Consider the following 22,485-nt stretch of genomic DNA (forward strand, 5'->3'; position numbering starts at 1 on the left):
AACATGTTCAAGCTTTATGTTTCTTTTCCCTTTTAATTACTAAACTTTTATTTGAACTATGTAGTTCTACCAAAGGGTATAATTTTTATTTTCTTTCAGGCTGATGGTTTCAGATGCTCGTTGATGATATTGGAGACGTGACAATTACTAATGATGGTGCTACAATACTGAAAAGTTGCTATAATTTTTTGATGGCTTTTTGTGTACAAAGAACTACATTTGAACAATCGCATTTTTTGGAAATGTTGAAGGATTTGTTTATATACTTTGGAACTTTGATTGTGGTATTAGCTTGGAATTTTGATGATGGTTATAGACAATGTTATGTATTTGACAATATATTTCTATGTTAATATAATGTTAGTTTGGAGACATTTGAGGTGTTATCTAGTTACAGTTGTGGTATTGTCTTAGTGGAGCTAAAATTATTACAGGTTATTTATAATAGAAATGTGGTTTTAGAACCCAAGAGGAAAACAAAAATTCAATCTATAGCAGTGGGCAAAAACCGTTGCTGAAGGACCAAAATTATGAAATAATTGAAGACCTATAGTGGCACTTATTGCCCACCGCTAAAGCCTCAAACATATAGCGACGGGTGTAACTGCTACTAAAAGGTGCATAGAGTCTGTTGTTTAATAAGCCCTATAGTGGCGAGCCTATCCCACCGCTAAACGGTCACTTGATGCGAATGGTAACCTCATATGGTGGCAGATTTCGGCCCGTAGTAATAGACCAAAAGCCCTGCTAAATGGCCGATCTATTGCAGCGCTTTTTGTTACCATCATAATAGATCTATAGTGACACCGCAACAGTGGCAGGTAGAACCGCCACAATAGCACCCACCGCAATAGTACAATATTTTTGTAGTGCTAGTAGTTAGAGACTACCAATCCTATGTAGATGCTAACAAATCTACATCTCTTGCCATATACTTATGAGTTGTGAAATGGTGGGAAAACAATTTTTAGTAGGATAAATTTTGTGCTTAAGTAACCACCAAGAGCAATAGTAATATTAAAAAAAAAAAGAAAAAGAAGATATATCATATATAGAGTGGTTTCTACCATACTAGAAACACATACATTAAAGCATGCTACTCTATTGAATATATAGTGATGAAATTATAAATAACTAAATGTGTTTACCACTGGCCATGTATACAATGACTCTATCCAAAAGCTAATTAAGCTTAAGCTAGTGAATAAGCAAATAGCTTATATATGTTTATGTTGTTAAATATAAATATATATATGAATTTATCTTATTTCTTATATTAGCACTTTTTTATTATAATATTGTTATATAAAATAAAGTGTTGTTTCCCTATACTTTTGAGCTTTTATATAAATGAAAAGATGAAATATTTATTTAGAGTCGAAAGTCTAGATGTACATTGAGAGGGATGGGACTAAAGCCCAAAGAAAATAAATTACCTATGAGGATATTCTACCTAGGAATTGGAGATCCCAAGAACTAGGTTTAAAGGGAAGAACGAATCATAGATTATTTGTATAACATGCACTAAATTCTGAGTACAAGTACTCTTGTCCCTCTCTATGATGTAAGTGCATGTATCTCGTAACGTTATTTGGGATGAGTTTTCAATTTAATACTCTTAATGTGATCTATAGCTCTTATGAGTAGGATGTTAGAGTTACAATAGAAACCTTGATAGATACACCTAAGTGAGCATGGAAGTGAGGTCGCTTTCTTTGAGAATAGGGCTAATTCTCTAAGTTGCTCATGATAGCTGGGATCAAGCACAAGGCCGTAATGTGCTAGCTTAGAAGCTCATGGCAAAGTACTGGATATTATGTGTGTGATGCAATGTCTTGTTTCCACACAAAAAGTCATAGTTCAAGACTTAGCTCACTATTAGCTTTGGAGCAACATTATTGAAACACTAAATGAGAGTTCAAACCATTAACACCCTCATTATGCATAATGTTCTATCTTAACACAAAATATTTACATGTATTTTATCTATGATTTTATAAAATAAGTGGGGGATTGTTGGAATATTTTTTATAAAAATCAAAATACTTTAATTATATTTATTATTATTTTTAACTATTTGTTAAGAGTTGGCTACCTAGTAAATGTTGGTGGCTAACGTTTTTCTATTATACAATCTTAATTCATTGCTTCTAACCATCACCTTAATTGGTTGAATTTGTACAGTTTTTATGTTACCATTGGCATTGATATATTATGATTCAATATAATTACTTTACACTATCCATTTTAAGGATAATTATAACAGCAATAACGAAAATTTAAAACTCAAATAAGCATGATCTTTATTGTACAGTTTCTTCAGGCTATAGGAATATGCAGCCAACATGACCGGTTTATTGATGTAAGAAAATCAATTTTTTTATAGACACTATTTTTATGTAAAAAGAAAACTCCCTACATATTTGCTGAGTAAAATTTCTGGTTTCGTCAAAATAATATATCCTTATATATACTATATTTTTGGGTAAAAAAAAAAGTATTATTGAGAGCTTCCTATCCTACAAGTAGTGTAGGCTTGTAAGGATAATCAGCGAAGGTAACTGGTTGTTGTATCCTAGGCACGACACGCACAATGTTCTAGTCTACAACACCGGAAACCTCATAGACACGTGTATTGTCTCAAAACAGTGACACCACAACTCCCTACATCTAAAAACATTCATGAATTGATGGTAATTTGCTTTTGATGTTATGAGACTACTTTAAAGCATCATTCATGTAATATCTCTCCATTGTTCTCTAATTTTATGGTATATTCTAATTTATATGAATTTTAATCATTTATATGATATGTTGAATGTAATGAAATTCAATTTATTTATCAATTATTGTTCTTAAGAACAACATAAGGATGAAAATAAGAAGAGGCAAAAGTAAAGGAAGATAAATGGATACAGGAAGAGTGATATTAAGGTAGATAGTAGTGGGGTGATAAAAAGATAAAAAGTAGGGGAAATGTTGGAAAAAGTGTAACAATAATTTGGGGATTAATAAGTTGAAAAGAGTTAAAAATAAGAGAGAGAGAGAGAGAGAGAGAGATGGAAATAGGTGGATGATGTGGTTGCTGATATAGTTTAATAAGAGTGTAGTAACAATAAATACTACGCTTCAGCTTTTACATATATATATATAGATTGGGTAAATTAATGCCTTTAATATATATAGTTAATTATACATCCTTCAACATTACTGTAAACACAAATTGCTTTGAGCTGCTCTACTCCAACATGTTTTTTTAGGGGAGTAGCATAACATACAAAATATAATTAGTGATACGAACGAAAAGGAAAAACTATAGACAACATTCTCAATTGTTAATCTTCTCCAATATCCTTTAGAAAGTTCAATTTGATATTTTTGAGTGTTGTTACGACATCTCTCATGTTTGACCTCTCTTCAGGTGCCTCTGCTGAACAAGCCATAGCCAATTTCATAATGGACAACATACAATCTAGCTTAGCATCAAAATTCTCTTCACCTCTCTTCAGCAAATTAGAATCAATAACTTCAATTACTGAATAGGGTAGTGATTGTCTTACCCAACCTTTTAGGCTCATTTCTCCAGCAAACATTTCATCTGTGGGATTCTTTCTTGTGAATGTTTCCATTAACAAAATGCCATAACTGTATACGTCACCGCGTGTGGAAATAATCCCTTGTGATCCATACTCTACAAGTTTGATTGAAATTTATTGTCAAAATGTATTAAATATTTATAATTGATGGTGAAAATAAAAATGCTAAATGTGTTTCTAATATTGTATGTGTGTGTGTTTGTAAAAGTAATATTGAATTGGAAATTAGAAACATCACCTGGTGCCATGTAACCAATAGTGGCAAATGTCATGGTTTGTGTCATAGAGTCTTCATTGCGTAAGAATTTTGAAATGCCAAAGTCACTCACAAGTGCTACCTTATCTTTGTTTAGGAGAATATTGCTTGGCTTCAAATCACAATGAACAACAGGTAAATGACAACCATGATGGAGATACTCTAATGATGATGCAACATCTATCATCATGCTCAATCTTTCTAGCATATCCAAGAAGTGGCTATGAGAATACAACCACTTCTGAAGGCTCCCATTGGGCATGTACTCTAGTACCAAGGCTTTAAAATCAATGCTACTACAACTACTGATGATTTTCACAAGATTTCGATGGCGAATACTGCTCAATACATCACATTCAGCTTCAAAACTCTTAAACCCTCCTTCTATATTCAAATTAAAAACCTTTATTGCAACAGTAGTCCCATCTGAAAGTGTACCTTTGTACACTGAGCCAAAACTCCCTTTCCCAACTAAGTTAGTTTCGCTGAATCCATTTGTTGCTTGTTCAAGTTCTAGATATGTTATTCTTCTCCATGTTGCTATAGGTAACAAATCTCCTGGACCTTTTAGTTTTGCATCCCTCATTTGCCCTCTCATTAAAATAAATATAAGGACTAATGCAAGTATTGCTGCTATCATTGCTGGGAGAATATACCTTACTATAACTGCAGTGGTTGTCTTTGAACTTCTTTTACATGGTGGAACTTGCAGTTGGGGTGGACCACATAATGCTTGATTTCCCATGAATGATGATGCTGAGAATTGAGAAATAACACCTCTAGAAGGAATTTCACCTTGCAATCTATTGAAAGACACATTGAAATATTTGAGGCATTTGAGTTCTATTATAGACTTGGGAATTTCTCCTGAAAAGTTGTTATTAGATAGATCCAAGCGTTCCATGCTTATCAAATTACCAAGTGACTGAGGAATAGGACCCTGGAATTTGTTATGTGCTAAAGAGAGGTTAACCAAAGAACATAGGCCTTTAATAGCATGAATTTCACCTGATAGTTTATTCCATGATAAATCCATTTGTGTTACATGCTCCAGTTTCCCAACATCTAATGGTAGATAACCATTTAAAGAATTAGATGACAAGTTTATTCGCAGCATGTCTGTAAGATTCCAAAAGGATAAGGGTATGGAAGTCAGTTGGTTGGAATCCAAATACAGATTTCGAAGTGAAGAAAGACTTCCCCAACATGTTGGTATTGATCCAAAGAGCTCATTTTGATTTAAATGTAAATCAACCAACTTCCTCAAATGACAAATATCATTTGGGATTGACCCATGAATTCTATTGTTTTGAAGAAACAAACCTTGGAGATTTCCCAAATTTCCAACTATAGTTGGAATAGGTCCAGTTAATTCATTGTCTTCTAGGTTTAGGGTCATCAAATTGCTTAAATTACCAATCTCTCTTGGAATTATGCCCTTAATGTTGCAATTAAATGCTACAAATTCTTCAAGAGAAGTAGAAAAATTTCCTCTTAGAATTGGAAGGGTTCCATTCAGTGGGTTATCTGCTACCACTATACTTGTCAAATTTACACAATTTGTCAAAGATGAAAGAAAACTCAGTTCTAGAGTTGATGATTCTCTAGTCAAATAATTGTTGACTAAGTTGAGTCTCTCCAAATGCCTTAAATTTCCCAGGGTATTAGGAATAGAGCCATAGAAATAATTTGCACCCAACTCAAGTTCAGTGAGCATAGAAGCATTTGAGATAGAATTGGGGATTATTCCTGTTAGGCTATTGCCCCATAAGTAAAGTACCTTTAGATTTGGAAGGCAGTGACCTATGCTTAATGGAAGATTTCCTGAGAGCTGGTTCATGTATAGACTAATGATTTCAATGTTTGAGCTGTTGAAGATTGCATTTGGGATGTGACCGGTTAAGCTGTTATTGGCCAGGGTTACTTCCGTTAGATTTGGAAGAGTCACAATCTCCTGTGGTATTTCACCTGCCACAATAACTCGAAACAAATTCAAACCTCATTATCCACCAAAAAAGGTTAATGATTTTGGATTCTCTTCAAAATATACATCCTATATACTTGAAAAAATTGATTACAACAACCATATATGAAGGCTGCATCTATATAACAGTTTAAAAGTAAGTGTGTTTGACAAGTTAAAAAAGCCAGCTTTTTGCCGTACTCTCTCTCTCTCTCACACAAAAGCCATTTCTATATGATAAGCAAATCAACAGAGTTCATCCAAATCACTCTAAGTAGATAATGAAAGAATAATCATTTTTTAGACAGGGTGTAAAGCCTGCCCTTTATACACTTCCTTTAAGTGTATGACTTTTTGTGTTTTCTACTTGCTCTATATTATTAATCAGTTTAGGCTTGTTAAGCCTTTATTCTATTTGTTGTGCAAACTTGATTCTCCACTTGTATGTTTATCTATAGGAATCACCAGAAACAAACACATCAGTTTGTAATAAATATGTAGTAATTAAAACACTAAGACTTGTAAAGTTGTTAATATGTATGGTACATTAGATACACTAATAAATTCTCTAATTACTGTGGTCTTTATCAACCCACTACAACATGTGTATACAACATTCACCACCCTATTTAGATGAGAAAGTATTCAATATATTATCTGGTGTATTAAAAAAATTTCTTACATAAAAGTGAATCTCATGTACATGACCTATGGATTAGACATATTTTTTTGTGAAAGGGGAGCATATAAAATACCATATACACTAAATGATTTCTAGCCAAAAAAAAAAACTACACACTAAATAATTGCACTTGAGGACCTTATAAGTTTTTAAAATTTCGAACATTCTTGGAGAGGAGAGGGATGTAATATTTAAATTGAAGTGGTTACCATCTTACCTGTAAAGTAGTTATCATCCAAGTGAATTATCTCAAGGGAAGTACAGTTTCCCAAACTTTTTGGAATCCTTCCTACAAAATTTCATAATGTATACAACAGATCAAGAGTTAGTAGGCTTAATTTAACTAGTGATAGATCATGAGCTTTTATTTGGAAATTAAAATAATCAATTTTGAAGAAGGGTTAGTGACATATAGAAATGTGTCCTATTTACTCCTAAGAAGCAAAACCAAAAATAGAAAAAAAAAAAAAAAAAAAGAGAAGATGAAGAAGAAGAAGAAAGTAAAGGAAGAAAAGAAAGTAATACTTCCTTTGATGCATTCATTGTCTTTATCAACCCACTACAACAGGCCTGTTCTATGTGGAAATCTTGGGAAACATTATACTTTGAATTTTAAAATGATTTGTATTAATGTCACATTTTTGTTTTCTACATTAAGTTGGGTCCATGGTCATCACCACTGGGACGGAGAAGATGCTAAAGGAACCCATGGATAAATTTTTTTTTTTTTTTGAGAAAGAAGAATCCATTCATTCAACCAAAAGATCAACAGGACAGACTGTCAAACATTACAAGATTGTGGGCATCACAATGGATGTCGCCAAACCAAATTTGGGGGGATTGGGACTGTCTGGCTATCTTTGCCAATTTATCAGCTACCCCATTCCCTTTCCGTTTAACATGAGCGAAAGAAACAGCTTGAAAACCAGAGTCCAGGAGCCGAGCATCTTCAATCAGGTGGCCAGGAACCCATGGATAATTGATTTGTAGTTAATACGATAAAATACTTTCCAACTTTTTAAATTAATATTTCATACCCAAAACTTCAAATAAATATTAACTCTCCTAATGTAGTCAAGAAAAAAAAATACTTAACATGGTATATTATAACAATATTTCTCCTAATCTACTTGGCGAATCATATATGTCATTGTTTTTTAAAATAAAATCTTTGACATTGCTATATAGTTTTTGAAAAATTTCGCAATTTGCTCGCCTTTTAATAATTCAAAATGAAATCTAAGATATAAAAAACAAATAATGATGCTTTATGGTTAATTCAAGCGAAAAATATCATACAAAATCTTAAAAAATCAAGGAGGCATACATAGAACATTTAAATTTTTTTGAGTATATGATTATTAATATTTGTAAGTTAACTTATATTTTCATTTTACTTTTAATTATTCAAATGATTTTTTTAATATCTTATTGTGAGTACACAACTCGCACCAATCAGTTTTTAATATCTTATATTTATACTAGCCTCTAAGCATGCACGTTGCGCGTATTCAGAAGCTCTTTTATTTTTTTGGGTAAAGGTTAATAATTTGCATTTATTATAATTTAGAAATATATATATATATTTATTTTTAAAAAAAAATAAAAATGATAAACTTTAGAAATAAGTAGTCACTTTAATTTCTTTTTTGATCTTAAGGGGAAAAAATCATAAATTTTAGGAGTTCTCTTTATGAATTGAAAATAAAATTTGTTGTTTGACATTTATGACCCTATTTCTAAATGAAGTTACTCTTTATTAATGAGAATATTTTTAAACCACATAAAAGTCCAATTGAAAGAGAGGAATCCTCTTATATATAATATAGATTAATTTTTTAAGTTCCTATATTAATTGATTGATTTTTTTACTGTTTCATCTATTTATATTCAAATTAAATTATGAAGTAGTTTAAATATAACAATGATTATAATATACTAGGCTTGAAAAAAAAAAGGTGAAAACCAAATATGAAAAAAAAAAAAAAAAAACTTGCATCATCATTATATTATATGAGAAGAATGAATACATTATTATTGTACCTCTATTGTATTGTATAATTACTCAAAAAAATTGCTGAAAATATCATGTCCTCATCATTAAGTAATCTCTATTGAATCTCAAAAAAATAAAAAGAAGAAGGTTCCCTCAATTTTATGCGGACAAGGCCAGCAAAAGGCGGAAGCTTAAAGAACTAAAGGTCAGGGATGTTGCTGATTGCGATTTATTTGTGATGTTAGTGAACATTTTTCCACCTTTAAATTACTTTTCTCTTTTCCGAGTGGGTACGTAGTGCGCACTAGTGATTGAATTATGAAAGGTGTAGGGTATACCAAAATGAGACCAATAATTTTTCGTATCTATTAAATTAATATACACATCTTTCTTTTTCAGCGTTTGAATCTCATGACCATGTAATATTTACGACCATGTAATATTTACACGCTGTGAAAAGAAATATAGGGTTTTGGTCACTAAATTTTATTAATTTTTTTTTCATCGTTAAATATTAAAAAATTCATTTTTTTTTTTTCAAAATTATTGAAAAGTTCATAATTCGTTTTTAAGCTATTGAAAAAACTTTTTACAAATTTTAGAAATGAAAAATTTTTAGGAATGATAAACAAAATATTTTGTGAATTTTAGGGATCGAAGTAATATTTTCCCTAAAATATATGCGTGAGATACATTCTCCAAATAAAAGTTAAAGGACAAAATGTTGGGTACCATAATAAAATAATTTAAGATAAAAAGTTGTAAATAGTAGAGGGCATCCAACCTGAAATCTTGTTTTCGCCGAGATGAAGTATTTGCAATGACGATAGGTTGCCTAGAGATTCTGGAATAGTACCTTCAAAACTGTTTGTATAAGCATACAACACTTGAAGTTTAGGTAAGAACCCAAGCCATGATGGTAACATTCCAGAAAAGTTGTTCAATCCAAAGCTGACAACTTCCAACCGACGCAAAGAAGCTAACTCGTTGGGCAGGGAACCATGAAAATTGTTGTTTCTGAAGGATAAATGAGACAAGAATGTTAGTTTTCCCACTTGTGGAGCAATGGTTCCTGAAAGACCCATGTGAGAAAGATTCAAGGCAGTGACTCTATGGTGTTTGGCACCACAAGTGATCCCAATCCAGTTGCAAACAGAGGTAGAGGAAGACCAATTGCTTGCCAAGGTTTTGTAAGGGTCATCAGTGATATGGTCTTTGAGAGCAAGGAGAGCTGATTGGTCTGTGTTGATGTTGGTCCTTTCTGCCACAGCTGTGCTAGCCATTAAACAGTGCACCAACAACAACACAAAAAAGACGAAAAAGGAATAAATCTCCATGAGTTTCTATCTGTCGGTTGATATGTGAGGCCAACTACTATTGTATCAAACAAGTGTGGCTGGATGATGTTTTTATACTCGGAGATATCAACTGTTGTTGAATTACGAAGAAAAAGAAGAGGATGACTAAATCAACATTCTTTTTTTTTTTTTTTTTTTTTTTTGCTGAAAAGAAAGATGCATGTTACAAGCAACATAGTTCATGGCCCACATCGGTTTCTTATATTCATTTCCACGCCTCTTTTATTTTTCTCTTGTGGTTAAGTTAAAAATTTCAATAGAGATTAGGATAAGTCATCATGCAATGTACTGTTTGTTGGGTAATTATTAAGTACTTCTGAAATACTATAAATGTGTACTCTACATTTTCACATAATTGTGGGTCTTACTAATTAAATTTATAGTGGGACTCACAATTCATGTGAGATGAGAGAATACGCATTTATAGTACTTCCAAAGTATTCAATAATATTTCCTATTTGGTGGGATTAATAAAGAAAAAAAGAAACTAGAGAATCAATTATGATCATGACTTTGACAACATATTTAAGTTTATAGATGATAGTAAAGATACAATTTTGTTCAATTATTAGATAGTTGATACATTATTGCACATTGTGATAATGTCTTTATGACTTCAAATAGTTATTAAGCCCGACCTAATCCGGCTAGTCAGACCAGTAACCCACTGCACCAGTACCTTAGTTGATCTGATTTCTTGACTAGACCATTTATGAAATAGACCTAGTAAAACCCAAAAAAAATCCCGTAGTTTTTCCGCAACCTGTGCAACCCGAATGAGTTGATATTACCCATCCAGTTTTGTAGTTTTGAATAAAATTACCTTTAGTATTGATTGCAGTATTTTTTTTTTTTTTTTTCTAAATTTGGAGCATAATGAAAACTATAGATTTTATAATGAGGTTGATGCTTGAATTTTCAATACATATAGAGTTTCAAGTTTTGGCTTAGATTGTAATCTATGATATTAGAGCAACAAGTGAAATATAGAATATGCATAGTATGACTTTGGCGTTTGAGATATACTTTTATTGTTGTAATTTTTAAAAATAATGAAATATAATGTAATTAGATTTTATTTAGCAAAGACTTGACTATGATTTTATGGAATTCTTTAATCTTATGTTTTCTAGTGTTGTTAATTTGTTATTGGTGAAACCTTAAGTTTGAATTATATTAGGTGGCTTGTTTTTTAGACTTAATTTTAATTAGTAATTTAGGCATGCATCTTTTTTAATTTTCATATTTATTTTATGACTTTTCAAACTTATTTGTATATTTATTTAATTTTTATTTAACTATACGGTTCAACTGATAACCCACTAGTTGAACTAGTAATTACCCAATTACCCAACTCTTATACCAAATTAACATCCAATTTGTGTTTAATAACTATATAATATATATATATATATATATATTTTTTTTTTGAGAAAATAATAACTATATAATATAGATGAATGGTATTATTATTTATGCATATTGTGCCCATTGTTATATGGTATCTTACATATATGGTAACCATTGGTAAGTAAATTTTTTAGTGTACTACTTCAATGATTGAGCTTTTACATATATAGAATTTTAGTTGAGAAGATATTTTTTGTTTTGAGTGTTTGTTAGATGGTAATGGATAGTATTTTAAAGTTCTGAATGAATTGATAATATATGTAATGATGCCAAAGATCATCAGTTGAGTTCCTTGTCTAAACCGTTTGAAAGACAAAATGAAACCTATAATAAGACAAAGAACTCTAGTGTAATGACACTGGAGTAGTACCGGCCAAGGGTCTTTTGATTGTTAAATCAAATACTTGGTATATAGTATAATGAATATAGAATGAGTGACATAATAGTTGTCGTACTTTTGTCTGTCTTTGGAAGCTGATTTATATAGTCTTTCTACGGAGAAAATGGGCAAATGCCATTTTCTCCCAAACTAAGCAGCGTTTTGCCCCATTTTTCAAATTAATTAGGGAAATATCCCTTTTTTGTAACTCGATTTGAGATAAATCGAGTTTAAAAAAAAAAATTCTAGAGCCCTATAGCGGCGTTTTTAAGGACCTATAATAACGTTTTAAGGACCTATAGTGGCATTTTGTAACTCGGCCTTCATGAAATTGAGTTATAGGCAATTTTTTTAATTTTTTTTTACCTATAACTCGATTTCGTAGAGGTCGAGTTACAAAACGCCACTATAAGTCCTGAAAACGTCACTATAGGCTTCTTAAAAACGCCTCTATAGGGCCTAACTCGATTTATCACAAATTAAGTTTCAAAAGAGGGGCATTTCTTTAATTATTTTGGGAAAGGGGACAAAGAGCTGCTATTTTTGCCCGAAAAGGGCATTTGGCAATTTTTTCTGTCTTTCTACAAGTTAGCCCCATTTGAGCCTTAATTGCTGTGTCGTTATAATAGTTGTAATGCTCTTGGTAATTAATGCTCATACATGACCTTGCCAACGATTGTTTGTCCGTTCTCCTCCGCTGGTTACAGAAAGGTTATTGATACTCTTAAATGTTGTGCTTATTGTCCATTACTATTGGATGCCAATTGTTATTTTATTAATCAGTACGAATAAAGTTTTTTTTTATTTTTTATATTGCATTAAGTGCTCAATTTCTTCTCTGTTTTTTTAGATATTATAGAATTTAAACATATGACGTCAATATTTATTATCATGCTAAGACACTAATTAGTTTTTATTGTAGGTAAGGTTTAAACCCTAGATTTCTCATTTGACCACAAAAATTTTACTAATTAAGCTAATTAAAACCCGCAAGAACTAATTTCAAATTATTAGTATGTTTACTTTGGGTTTTGCTAACAAATTCCCCTTAGAGAATTTGTTAATTGACCATTTTAGAAAATTTTTTATACAACTTTTATAAGAAATATAAATAACTATAAAAAAAAAAAAAAATCGATTACATTTTTCTTTTCTCATAAAAAGTTTCTTAAAAAATCATGAACCAATGCCCTATGGGGGGTCATTAACTTTTCCCTTTAACTTTTTAATCTTTATTTTTTCCAAAAAAGAGAGAGAGACCGGTTGAACCTACATCATAAAAAAATCCACCAAAATCAATTTCATAAATTACAAGGAAAATATATATATATATATATATATATATATATTTATATATTTTAAAGTTGGCCTATAAACTTGGTTGTAGTCTTAGGCTACTACCAATAATAAGAAGATCATTGGCATGTATTCTTGTCATTTGCAACATATATGACTCATCCAACCACAATTAAGTGATTGAATACAATCATTTTGAGTGAGTCATGTGCATTGCATATGATAAGGATACATGCCATTTTCATATTGTTTGTAATCTAAAGCTACAATTAAGTTTGTAACTAAACTTTATTCATTTTGTTTATTACAAATTAAAGCAATAAACAACTATCCGACAAGTTCTCGTGTGTGTGTGTGTGTGAGGGAGAGAGAGAGAGAGAGAGAACATAATCTACTATTTAATTTTTGTATTTTATTAATTTTGGTATTTTTACATAATTTTTATTATTTTAGATTTAGGGCATTTATTTTGTTGGTTTTTTGGGGCTTTTAATGTTGCTTTGTCAAATTTAAGTTTTGTGTGTTTTCCTAGACACCATAAGTTTTCTTTTTACTATTTAAACGCATTGTTGTCTTCAAAGGTAATTCAATTTTCCGATTAATAAAATTTAGACTTTGTTTATTTCTTTCTTGAGTGGATTTCAGAAAATTATCATGTTGTAGATTCAAGGGACTCTTCGTGGATTTAAGGCTTACTACTCTAAACTAATAGTTTAGTTTCTATTTCATCTAAGAAAGCATCGCGTGTGCTTTCTTCAAGCTTTCACGATATCAATGTGCGTATTAAAAACTCAAAATTCTAAACATAATTATTTAAATATATATACTTTTTTTTTTGATAAGATAAATATATATACTTTAATTACATTTAAATTTTATTCTATATTTAAACCATTGTACTATTAATAAATGTTAAGTCCCAATTTTTATTAGATTAGTTCTGTGACAAAAATTTTCTTCTATATATTTTAATGTGTATTTTTTGGCTAAAATGTATTTGAGTAGAAAGTATTTGAGCTTGGTCAAACCGTGGTTAAAGCTGTTCATGTGACCTTCTTGCGACCTTCATGCCCACTGGTGGCACGGGACAGATTAGGATGAGGGCTACTTAAGAAAGGCTGTTGTGACCTCCTCACAACCTACCAAGTCGTGACTAGCATATTCCTGAACTACCTTTACGCATATTCCATGACTCACACCTTGTGCATGCTGGACGTGGTTAGAGATTAGTAATCTAGTCAATGCACAGACTAATTAAAAATTCTATATAAAAGAAAAATATATTTTAAAAACACTATAATATAGTTTGTTGTTTGTAGATTTCATTACCAAAATGCAAATTATATTAATTTTCAAATAAATTTTAAATTTCTCAAAACTTAGCTAATAGAATTTTGCCCAACCTAAACTATAGAATTTCTTTAAACTTAACTAATAAATTTTTATCTAAAGTAAACTATCCTAATTAATAATAATTTAACCAATTGTCACAAAGAGAAAATAGCCATTTGATGCAAAACCATAACTTTTATTTTTTAAACTCAACTTTTATTGTATATTATATGTTTTCGTGAGATTCTAAGAGCACTTGTGTAGATTCATAGAGCGATATATGTTGACAATAAAACTTTTTTTTTTTTTTCCTTGGTGGAAAATAACCATATATTACTTTCCAGTTTTGATAGTCGCCTCCGAGTCTCCGACAAGTCATGCTTTTCTTTTTCTTTAAATCAAACGTCCATGTGTATGGGTTTACTTCGTCAAAAGAAGGAATATGATAAAGCTAACTTGTGTTTATATTATAGAACTTTATCGTAGTCTCCTATCAATTGAACCATCTAAAATAAAGTGCTGTAGCCCCTAGATGGTATACGGACGTGATTTTCCAATTCAAGAGGAAAAGTTGCATGCTTTTCCTCGCCTTGACTTCTTCTACATGCAAAGTTTCGGTTCAATAAAGCTAGTTCCATGCGATTCACGAAGCCTTGGACCAAAACAAACTAAAGACTTGCATGTTCTACCTAACTTTAATGGAAGCATTAAGCATCGAAAAATATTAATTACAATTTTTCATCTCTCTTCATTTTTCTTTTTAACCTTGTTGAAATTGATAATATATTATTCGGTCACAATCTAATGTATGGAAGAGGTAGACATGGCAAAACGGGTCAGACTTTTTTGACCCGACCTAACCCGACTTGGAAAAACATGACCTGATCCGATTTTTTTGACCAGAAGTAAAAACCCGTGACCCAACCTGTGTTTTTTTTACGGATCAACCTAACCTGACTTGCAACCTGACCCGTGATCCGAACTGATTTTTAAAAATTTGTTTTTCCGTAAAAAAAAAAAAAAAAAATTAAGACAATATTGGTTTAATTGTTTGTTATGAGTTTTAAGGAAACAATTGAAACATTTACATAACTGCATGCAAATGAATTGAAAGATGAATGGTTGAGCATTATGTAATGATTAAAAATTTTTAGATATCAAATAGCAAAGTACATGCCAAGATAATCTAGTTACAATAGAGTTAAAAATATAGATTTAAAATTGTAGACGTGTGTGAAACATTCATAAGTGTAAAAATAGTGAAGTCAAAGTATCAAATTAGCATAAATTATGAATGCTTAGACCTATTTTTAAACAATTTATGTCCAAAATAAATGGCTTTTCAAAATAAATTATGATATTTCTTAGAATGTGTGTTACTTAACAATGATATGATATTCATAAAATAAACCGTGTATAAATAAGTAAACAATCAAACTTTAATATATATTCTCAAATTGAAATAGAGTGTCAACCACAATTGATAATAGATTATAAAATTAATTTTTAAGATTGTAAATTTCTTATATGTTTTTATTCTTTTTCAAATGAGTTATTCAATAAGTCATTTGTAATTTTGTTTTATATTTTGTGATGTTGATATTGTGTAGAAATAAAACTTTTATATTTTTTTTTTTTACTTATCTTTGGGTTATTTTGTTTTAGTTAAGCAATGTTGGGATTTGTATAATTTTAAAATTATTGAATAAGTATTAATAAGTTTAATTGAGTTCATTCTTGATATAAGTGGTGAATTCAAAGTAATGCATTTTATATAAAGTAATTTGTGGCATGACTTTCCAAATGGCAAATACATGTTGTTTTCTTAAAAAAAGTAAAAAAAAAAAAGTGAAAAAACACATGTCAACCCGACCCAACCCAACCCACGACCTGACTCAACCTGCCTCGCCCTGCCCATTTGCCATGTTTAGGAGGAGGCCTATATATATATATATATATATAGAGAGAGAGAGAGAGAGAGAGAGAGAGAGAGAGAGAGAGAGAGAGAGAGAGAGAGAGAGAGAGAGAGAGAGAGAGGCCTATATGTATAGAAGTAGTCTAAAACTATTAGTACACAAGTACAAATCACAACAAGTGTACTAGTGTGTAGTGAGCTTGGTCGCTGGAATTTGAAGAAAGGACAGGGCTGTTTGATTAAGGGTGCTAGATTGAAATCCAGTTTTTTAAGTATAGAGAATCGGGCATATGTGGCAATTCCATGAACCCCTAAAACCGGGGTTGTACCGCATGGTTCATGCAGAACTGATGGCAAGAACCGTGCGGTCCAACCCCTCTGCAATTTTTTTTTCCTTATAAAAACAACTTAACACAATTTTATTCTACTTAATTAAATTATCCATCTCTTACAAGGAATTAAAAAAATTATAATTAAAATCCTTCAAAGATATTCAATTTTACTTCAAAAATTAATCATAAATTTTAATGTTTTCATGGTTATTATTTTATTTTATTAACTTTCTTATTTAATTATTAAATATATACTTGAAAATCATTAAATCTCTCTCTCTCTCTCTCTCTCTCTCTCTCACACACACACACATATATATATATATATATATATATATCCATATATATTAGTCAATTTTGCTAGTTTTATAAATTTAATATCTATATTTAAGCTTTAATTAATTATGACATCATCACGGTTCGACCCCGGTTCAATTTCGATTCGACCTCAAAAACCTTCAACATCTCCCTTTTAAGGTTCAATGAACAGTCCGGGTTTCAAAATCATGATGTAGCATGGAATGCATTTAATTGCTGGCTAGTGTGTATGTAGGAAATTATCAAAAAAAAAATATTATGTATGTAGTCAGCGCGTGAGCGCATAATGCCAAACATCAACATGTGTTTAAGCGATTATAAAACTAACAATCTAAAAAAAATTATTGTTACTGATGATTTTCACAAAACCGTAAAACGTCTAGAATCTTACTTATGCAACAACCATAATTAGTGAACCATCTAAATCAGTTCTTTTCATAACGTACATATTGGGCAAATAATTGAATCCGAATTTTTAGTCATAAAGTATAGTGTGCTTTTTATAAAGTACCTATTTTGTTTTTTTGCTTTATTTTCTTTTTTAGATGAATATCTTATTCTTTTTATAAAGTATATCGGGTAAATAATTGAACCAAATTATTTTAAATTTTATGCATTGAATTTGAGAGAGAGAAACCTAATCACAGATTAAAATATTATTAAAATGTTAAAAGTCTTGTAAATCAATTATCATTTTGTCACTTACTGTATTTTAAACGGAGACATCTAAAATTTCAATATATCCTTATTTCATGTTATAACTATCAATTTAAAAAATAATAATAATAATCATCATCATTGAAACACCAGTAGCAATAATCAAGATATTCGATCTTGTTCAGAATTCAGACACATATTGGGAATATATTGTATTTAAAGTAAAATATGAAATACCTGAAATATATCAAAAAGACTGTGCAAATAAAAAAAATGAAAACTGGTTTCAACCAGTGACCACTCTCTCAGTTTTTTTTTTTTTTTTAATTAAAAAATTAAAAATTAAAAACTAAAAACTTTTTATTTTTATTTTTATTTTTAATTTATTTTTTATCATCCTAAGTACTTGTTGTGTTCTTGTTGTTGTCCCTTGTTTGACGTTCCAAAGTAGAAAAGTTTCATGGTCAAGTTGTCTTATGAACACATTCTAATTCTCTCTTCAAAATAATTCAAGATGCCAAAGGCACAAAGATTATTGTCGAGTTTTAGGTTTAGCTAAAGGAGGCCCCGTCTATCCACGTGTTGCTTGCCTCTAGTTGTCTAATCATTTAGGAAAGCAAAAAAAAAAAAAAAAAAAAAAAAAAAAAAAAAAAAAGAGGAAATTTTACCCTAAGGAGATGTAAACATCTTCACACGTGTGAACCCAAGAGGCCAAACATCAACTCGTGGCATTTTATTCCTTGTGATCCTATCACTTTTCCAAGATTAATTCCTTTTGAATTTTATATCCAAAAAGATTTCATTATTTAAGTTTTTTTTTTTCTTTTTTTAGAATAAAACACACACACAAAAGAGGGGGAAAATGAATTTTCATCATTTAAGTTGATGACTCTTGAACACATTACTAATACCCTTTTTTTTAGATGTACCGTACGCATTGCTATTGCAGGAGAATAGTACTTTAAAATTCAAAAGGTGCTTGGAGGTTTAAGGTAGCGAAGTTCAAGTTGTATGGTCAACAATATATATACACACACTAGCCTCATCACTTGCGTTTTGCGTGTGCGATAAAACTTTTTTTATTTTATTTTTTGGATAAGTTTGTTTTGAAGATATGGATTAGTAAGAGAATGTCATATTTTGTAAACATTTTATGTAGAGTTAGAGATATAGTTTTATCGGGTTGTCCTCAAATTTTTTCCCTATTAAACCTAAAGTTTAAAAATATTTCTAAATCACATAAAAATATAGTCTAAAAAGGAGAATCCTCTTATAAATAGTATGTATATATATATATATATATATAATACATTCCTACTAATAATTTTTACAAAACTAGAATCTTACTTTTGCAACAACCATAATTAGTTCTTAATTTGTTCTTTTCATTACGTACATATTAGGTAAATATTAAATAAGAACGAGAATTCTTAATCATAATGTGTTTTTTTTTAATGAAGTTTTTATCTTTTTGAGAACCATAAAGTGCCTATTTTGTTCCTCTACTTTATTTTCTTTTTTAGATCATTATCTTATTTTTAAATAAAGTACATATTGTTTTCAAAAAAAAAAAAAAAGTACATATTGGGTAAATAATTGTACCAATCTTTACGTATTAAATGTGCAGTATGTACTCATATTTAAGGGAAAGAGAGAGAGAGAAGAGAGAAACCTAATAACAGTTGAAAATAGTATTAAAAGTCTTAGTATTTTCATCATAGTCATTCATGGTTCAAAATTACCACCTTTCTGTTATAAGTTGTAAATTGTAACTATCAAATTTATTACACCAAAAATTGTCAAAACATACCGCAATCAAGATATCAGTCTTGTTATTGTTAATTAAGAACAAATACAATATCTTAAAATATAGTTCAGACTTCAAAGTTAAAAAAACATATTTGCAATATATTATTTTTAAAGTAAAATATGATAAAATATTGAAATACCTGAAATATTGCAAAAAGTATGTTTAAATTAAAAAATAAAATGAAAAGCTGAAAATGTATAGGAAAATATAGGGTACTTGTCAGAAAATATTGGATTTTTTTTATTGCAAAAATATTGGATTATTAAAACACAATTAAATATGGATCACTAAAAAGCTTTAGAACAAAGTACTAAAGTTTCATGGTCAAGTCAAGCTGTATTGATTCTCAAAAAAAAAAAAAAAAAAAAGTCAAGCTGTATTATAAACAGTGATGTAGGCCCGTATTCTAAAATGAGACCCCCCCGTATTCTAAAAGTCAAGTCTCACTTTAAAATGCTAGATGCCAAAGATCTTTGTGGAATTTTAGTTCAGCAAAAGGAGACCCCCCCTATTCACACGTTGCTTTGTTGTGGTTGTCATACTCCTTAAGTCCTATCTTTAGGAAAAAAAGAAAATTACCCAAAAGAGGTGTAAACATCGCGCCACACGTTTTGCTTTATTGAATGACTTTGTGTCTCTGACAAAAAAGAGAAAAAAAAATGAATAGTAAAAAAAAAAAAAAATAGTATGGTTAAATAAATTAAAGACAGAGTTTAGTTATAAAATTAATTGTAGTCTAAGGTTACAATCTTACTTAATATCATTCATATTACTGTATATTTTGAAAATCTAACCATTAAATTGCATGTTCTTTATGTTCTTAATACACATATCAAATTTTGTGTCAATTGGGTATTATTTACTATATGATCTATAAACTTATATTTTATGCATAATTTTAAATTACAAAAATTTAAAATTTAAACAATTTATTGATGACATAGTTATTGACCTTTAATTTTATAGAAATTTTGCAAGTATGAAAGATATAAGAAGAAAATGTAATTCAGCTGTAGATTTGTTAACAATTAGCTTTAAGTTACAACAAATTTTGTAGTTAAACTTCGTTCATAAATTAAAGAAATTTCGTATAAAAAAATAAACAAAAGAATTTTTTTTTTTAATAACTGTTTACAACTTAAAAGAGAGAGAGAGAGAGAGAGAGAGAGAGAAGAGAGAAACCTAATAATAGTTTAAAATATCATTAAAAGTACTAGTGTTTTCATAGGAGTCAGTCATGATTCAAAATCACCACCTCTCCATTATAAGTTGTAAGTTGTAACTATCAAATTTATCACACAAAAAATTGTCAAAACACACCGCAATCAAGATATCAGTCTTGTTATTGTTAATTAAAAACAAATACAATATCTTAAAATATAGTTCAGACTTCAAAGTTAAAAAACATATTTGCAATATATTGTTTTTAAAGTAAAATATGATAAAATATTGAAATTCCTAAAATATAGCAAAAAGTATGTTTAAATTAATATATATATATATATATATATATATATATATACACATGAAAGCTGAAAATGTATAGGAAAATATAGGGTACTTGTTAGAAAATATTGGATTATTAAAACACAATTAAATATTGCTAGAGTTAGAATTAGAATTATCTATTGCTAGAGAACAAATTGATAGAACTTCTACTTCTAAACTAAATGAGATGTTGCATGTTCAAAAGTTTGTTTCTGATAAGACAGATTTAGGTTTTGTTGAGAATGGATCTACTACTGTAGTGAATCCTCCTAAGTTTGTTCCTGTTACATCATCTTTTATTGTTCATCAAACTCTTTCTGAAGTTAAGGTTCATAAGGAAGTAGCTCTTGCTTCTAGAAGAACTAGGGTAGATTTGAGTGAGTCTGAAACTAAAAATTCTAATCAATCTAGAAGCAAGAAAAACCACAAACCTCAGTGGTTTTGTCACTTTTGTGGTAGAGTTGGGCATACTAGACCAAATTGCTTTAAGTTGCAAGCTTTAAAGCAATCTCCCAAACAAAAAGTGCATATGCCAAAAGCACAAGATTCTGTTGCACTTATTCATGAGTTGATAAAGGTTCTTAACCTTTATACCAATGCTGGAGCTGAAATTAGGACAAATCCCAACTCCAAGTTTGCATCTAAAAGGGTTTGGATGCAAAAAACTCAATCTCAGTGAGTCTGTCTGACATGGTCCTTGTATAAATTCTTTCTATCTCTTGTGACGTAAACTATTTTTCTTTAGGTTTGCATTTGCATAACATTCATACCTTGCATTCTAGGTTTGTTTTGTTTTATGTTTTTCAATTTTTGTTTTAAAAAAATAGAAAAAAAAAAAAAAAGGGTTTTGATTATGCATCTTCAAGATGTGTAATTAAGGTTGGCCTATGAAATTTTCATTTCATGACTGTGTACCTTGTTTAACTTTGATGAGCTTTATTTTTCTACACTTTGCTAATTTGTGTTATGTAGTGCTTATATTGTGTGAGTTGTTTATGGTTTTTAAACACATTCTCTTGATTTTGAAGTCACATTCTTTTGATTGTAAGGACTAAAAAATCCTAAGAGAAAGGCAAAAATAACCATCTCAACACTGTTACTCGGTAATCATGAACACCTGTGTGCAAATCAAAAAAGCCATGCTCGGTAAGGTGTAGAACTTGCACAGCGAAATACTTAAGCTGTTATTGTACATTAGTTAAAAGAAGCAAAAAGCAAAATGAAAAGCAATGAAAAATATGTTTCAAAATATTAAAAAAAAATTTTGCATGGTGTAAGCGTGTTTTCTAGGAGATGTGAGAGTTATATGATGTAACTCTTTAGGTGATAATCACTCTCAAACTTATGTAATGAATAATGTAGAAAGTGTGTTTATTCTCTGTTTACATATCACCTGGTGAGTATCTCATGCACTTGCTAGTTGCGCACACCACAAGCAAAACTTTGTTAAATATGGTACATGTGATTGTGTGTTATGTTTTGTGGCCTACCAAAATTAAACTTCTTGATGTATTTAATGCATTTTTTTGGGTGTGAGAAAAGAAAAGAGTGAGGAAATTTGATAATGTTGAATTTTTCTTTGAAAAACTTGGTTTTGAAGATCATTTGAAGTTATGAACATTCATGCCATATCATAAAAACAATTTTTCAAATGATTCTCCAAAAAAAATTTCTTGGATTTTTCAAAATTTATGTTT

At 29.9% G+C, this 22,485-nt stretch overlaps 1 protein-coding gene and 1 long non-coding RNA gene across 3 annotated transcripts in view; one reads left to right on the forward strand and one right to left on the reverse strand.

Moving 5' to 3' along the window:
- LOC126705530 (LRR receptor-like serine/threonine-protein kinase EFR) overlaps positions 1-9,878 on the reverse strand; it is a 103,132-nt gene extending 93,254 nt beyond the window's left edge. Inside the window, exons 1-4 of one of the 2 annotated variants that reach the window (XM_050404586.1) lie at positions 9,278-9,878; positions 6,715-6,786; positions 3,835-5,820; positions 3,573-3,691 (exon numbers count right to left, since the gene is read on the reverse strand). In XM_050404586.1, the coding sequence (XP_050260543.1) occupies positions 3,573-3,691; positions 3,835-5,820; positions 6,715-6,786; positions 9,278-9,830 (2,730 nt within the window). In that variant the 5' untranslated portion in view covers positions 9,831-9,878. The remainder of the gene's footprint in view (positions 1-3,572; positions 3,692-3,834; positions 5,821-6,714; positions 6,787-9,277) is intronic. The other variant, XM_050404587.1, reaches the window with a different exon arrangement.
- The window catches only part of LOC126705540 (uncharacterized), a 59,219-nt gene continuing 46,264 nt past the window's right edge, over positions 9,531-22,485 (forward strand). The window contains exon 1 of the long non-coding RNA XR_007648308.1: positions 9,531-9,651. This is a non-coding gene — a long non-coding RNA (uncharacterized LOC126705540). The remainder of the gene's footprint in view (positions 9,652-22,485) is intronic.

The sequence above is a fragment of the Quercus robur genome, chromosome 11 (genome assembly GCF_932294415.1).
Source record: "Quercus robur chromosome 11, dhQueRobu3.1, whole genome shotgun sequence".
Lineage (NCBI taxonomy): Eukaryota > Viridiplantae > Streptophyta > Magnoliopsida > Fagales > Fagaceae > Quercus > Quercus robur.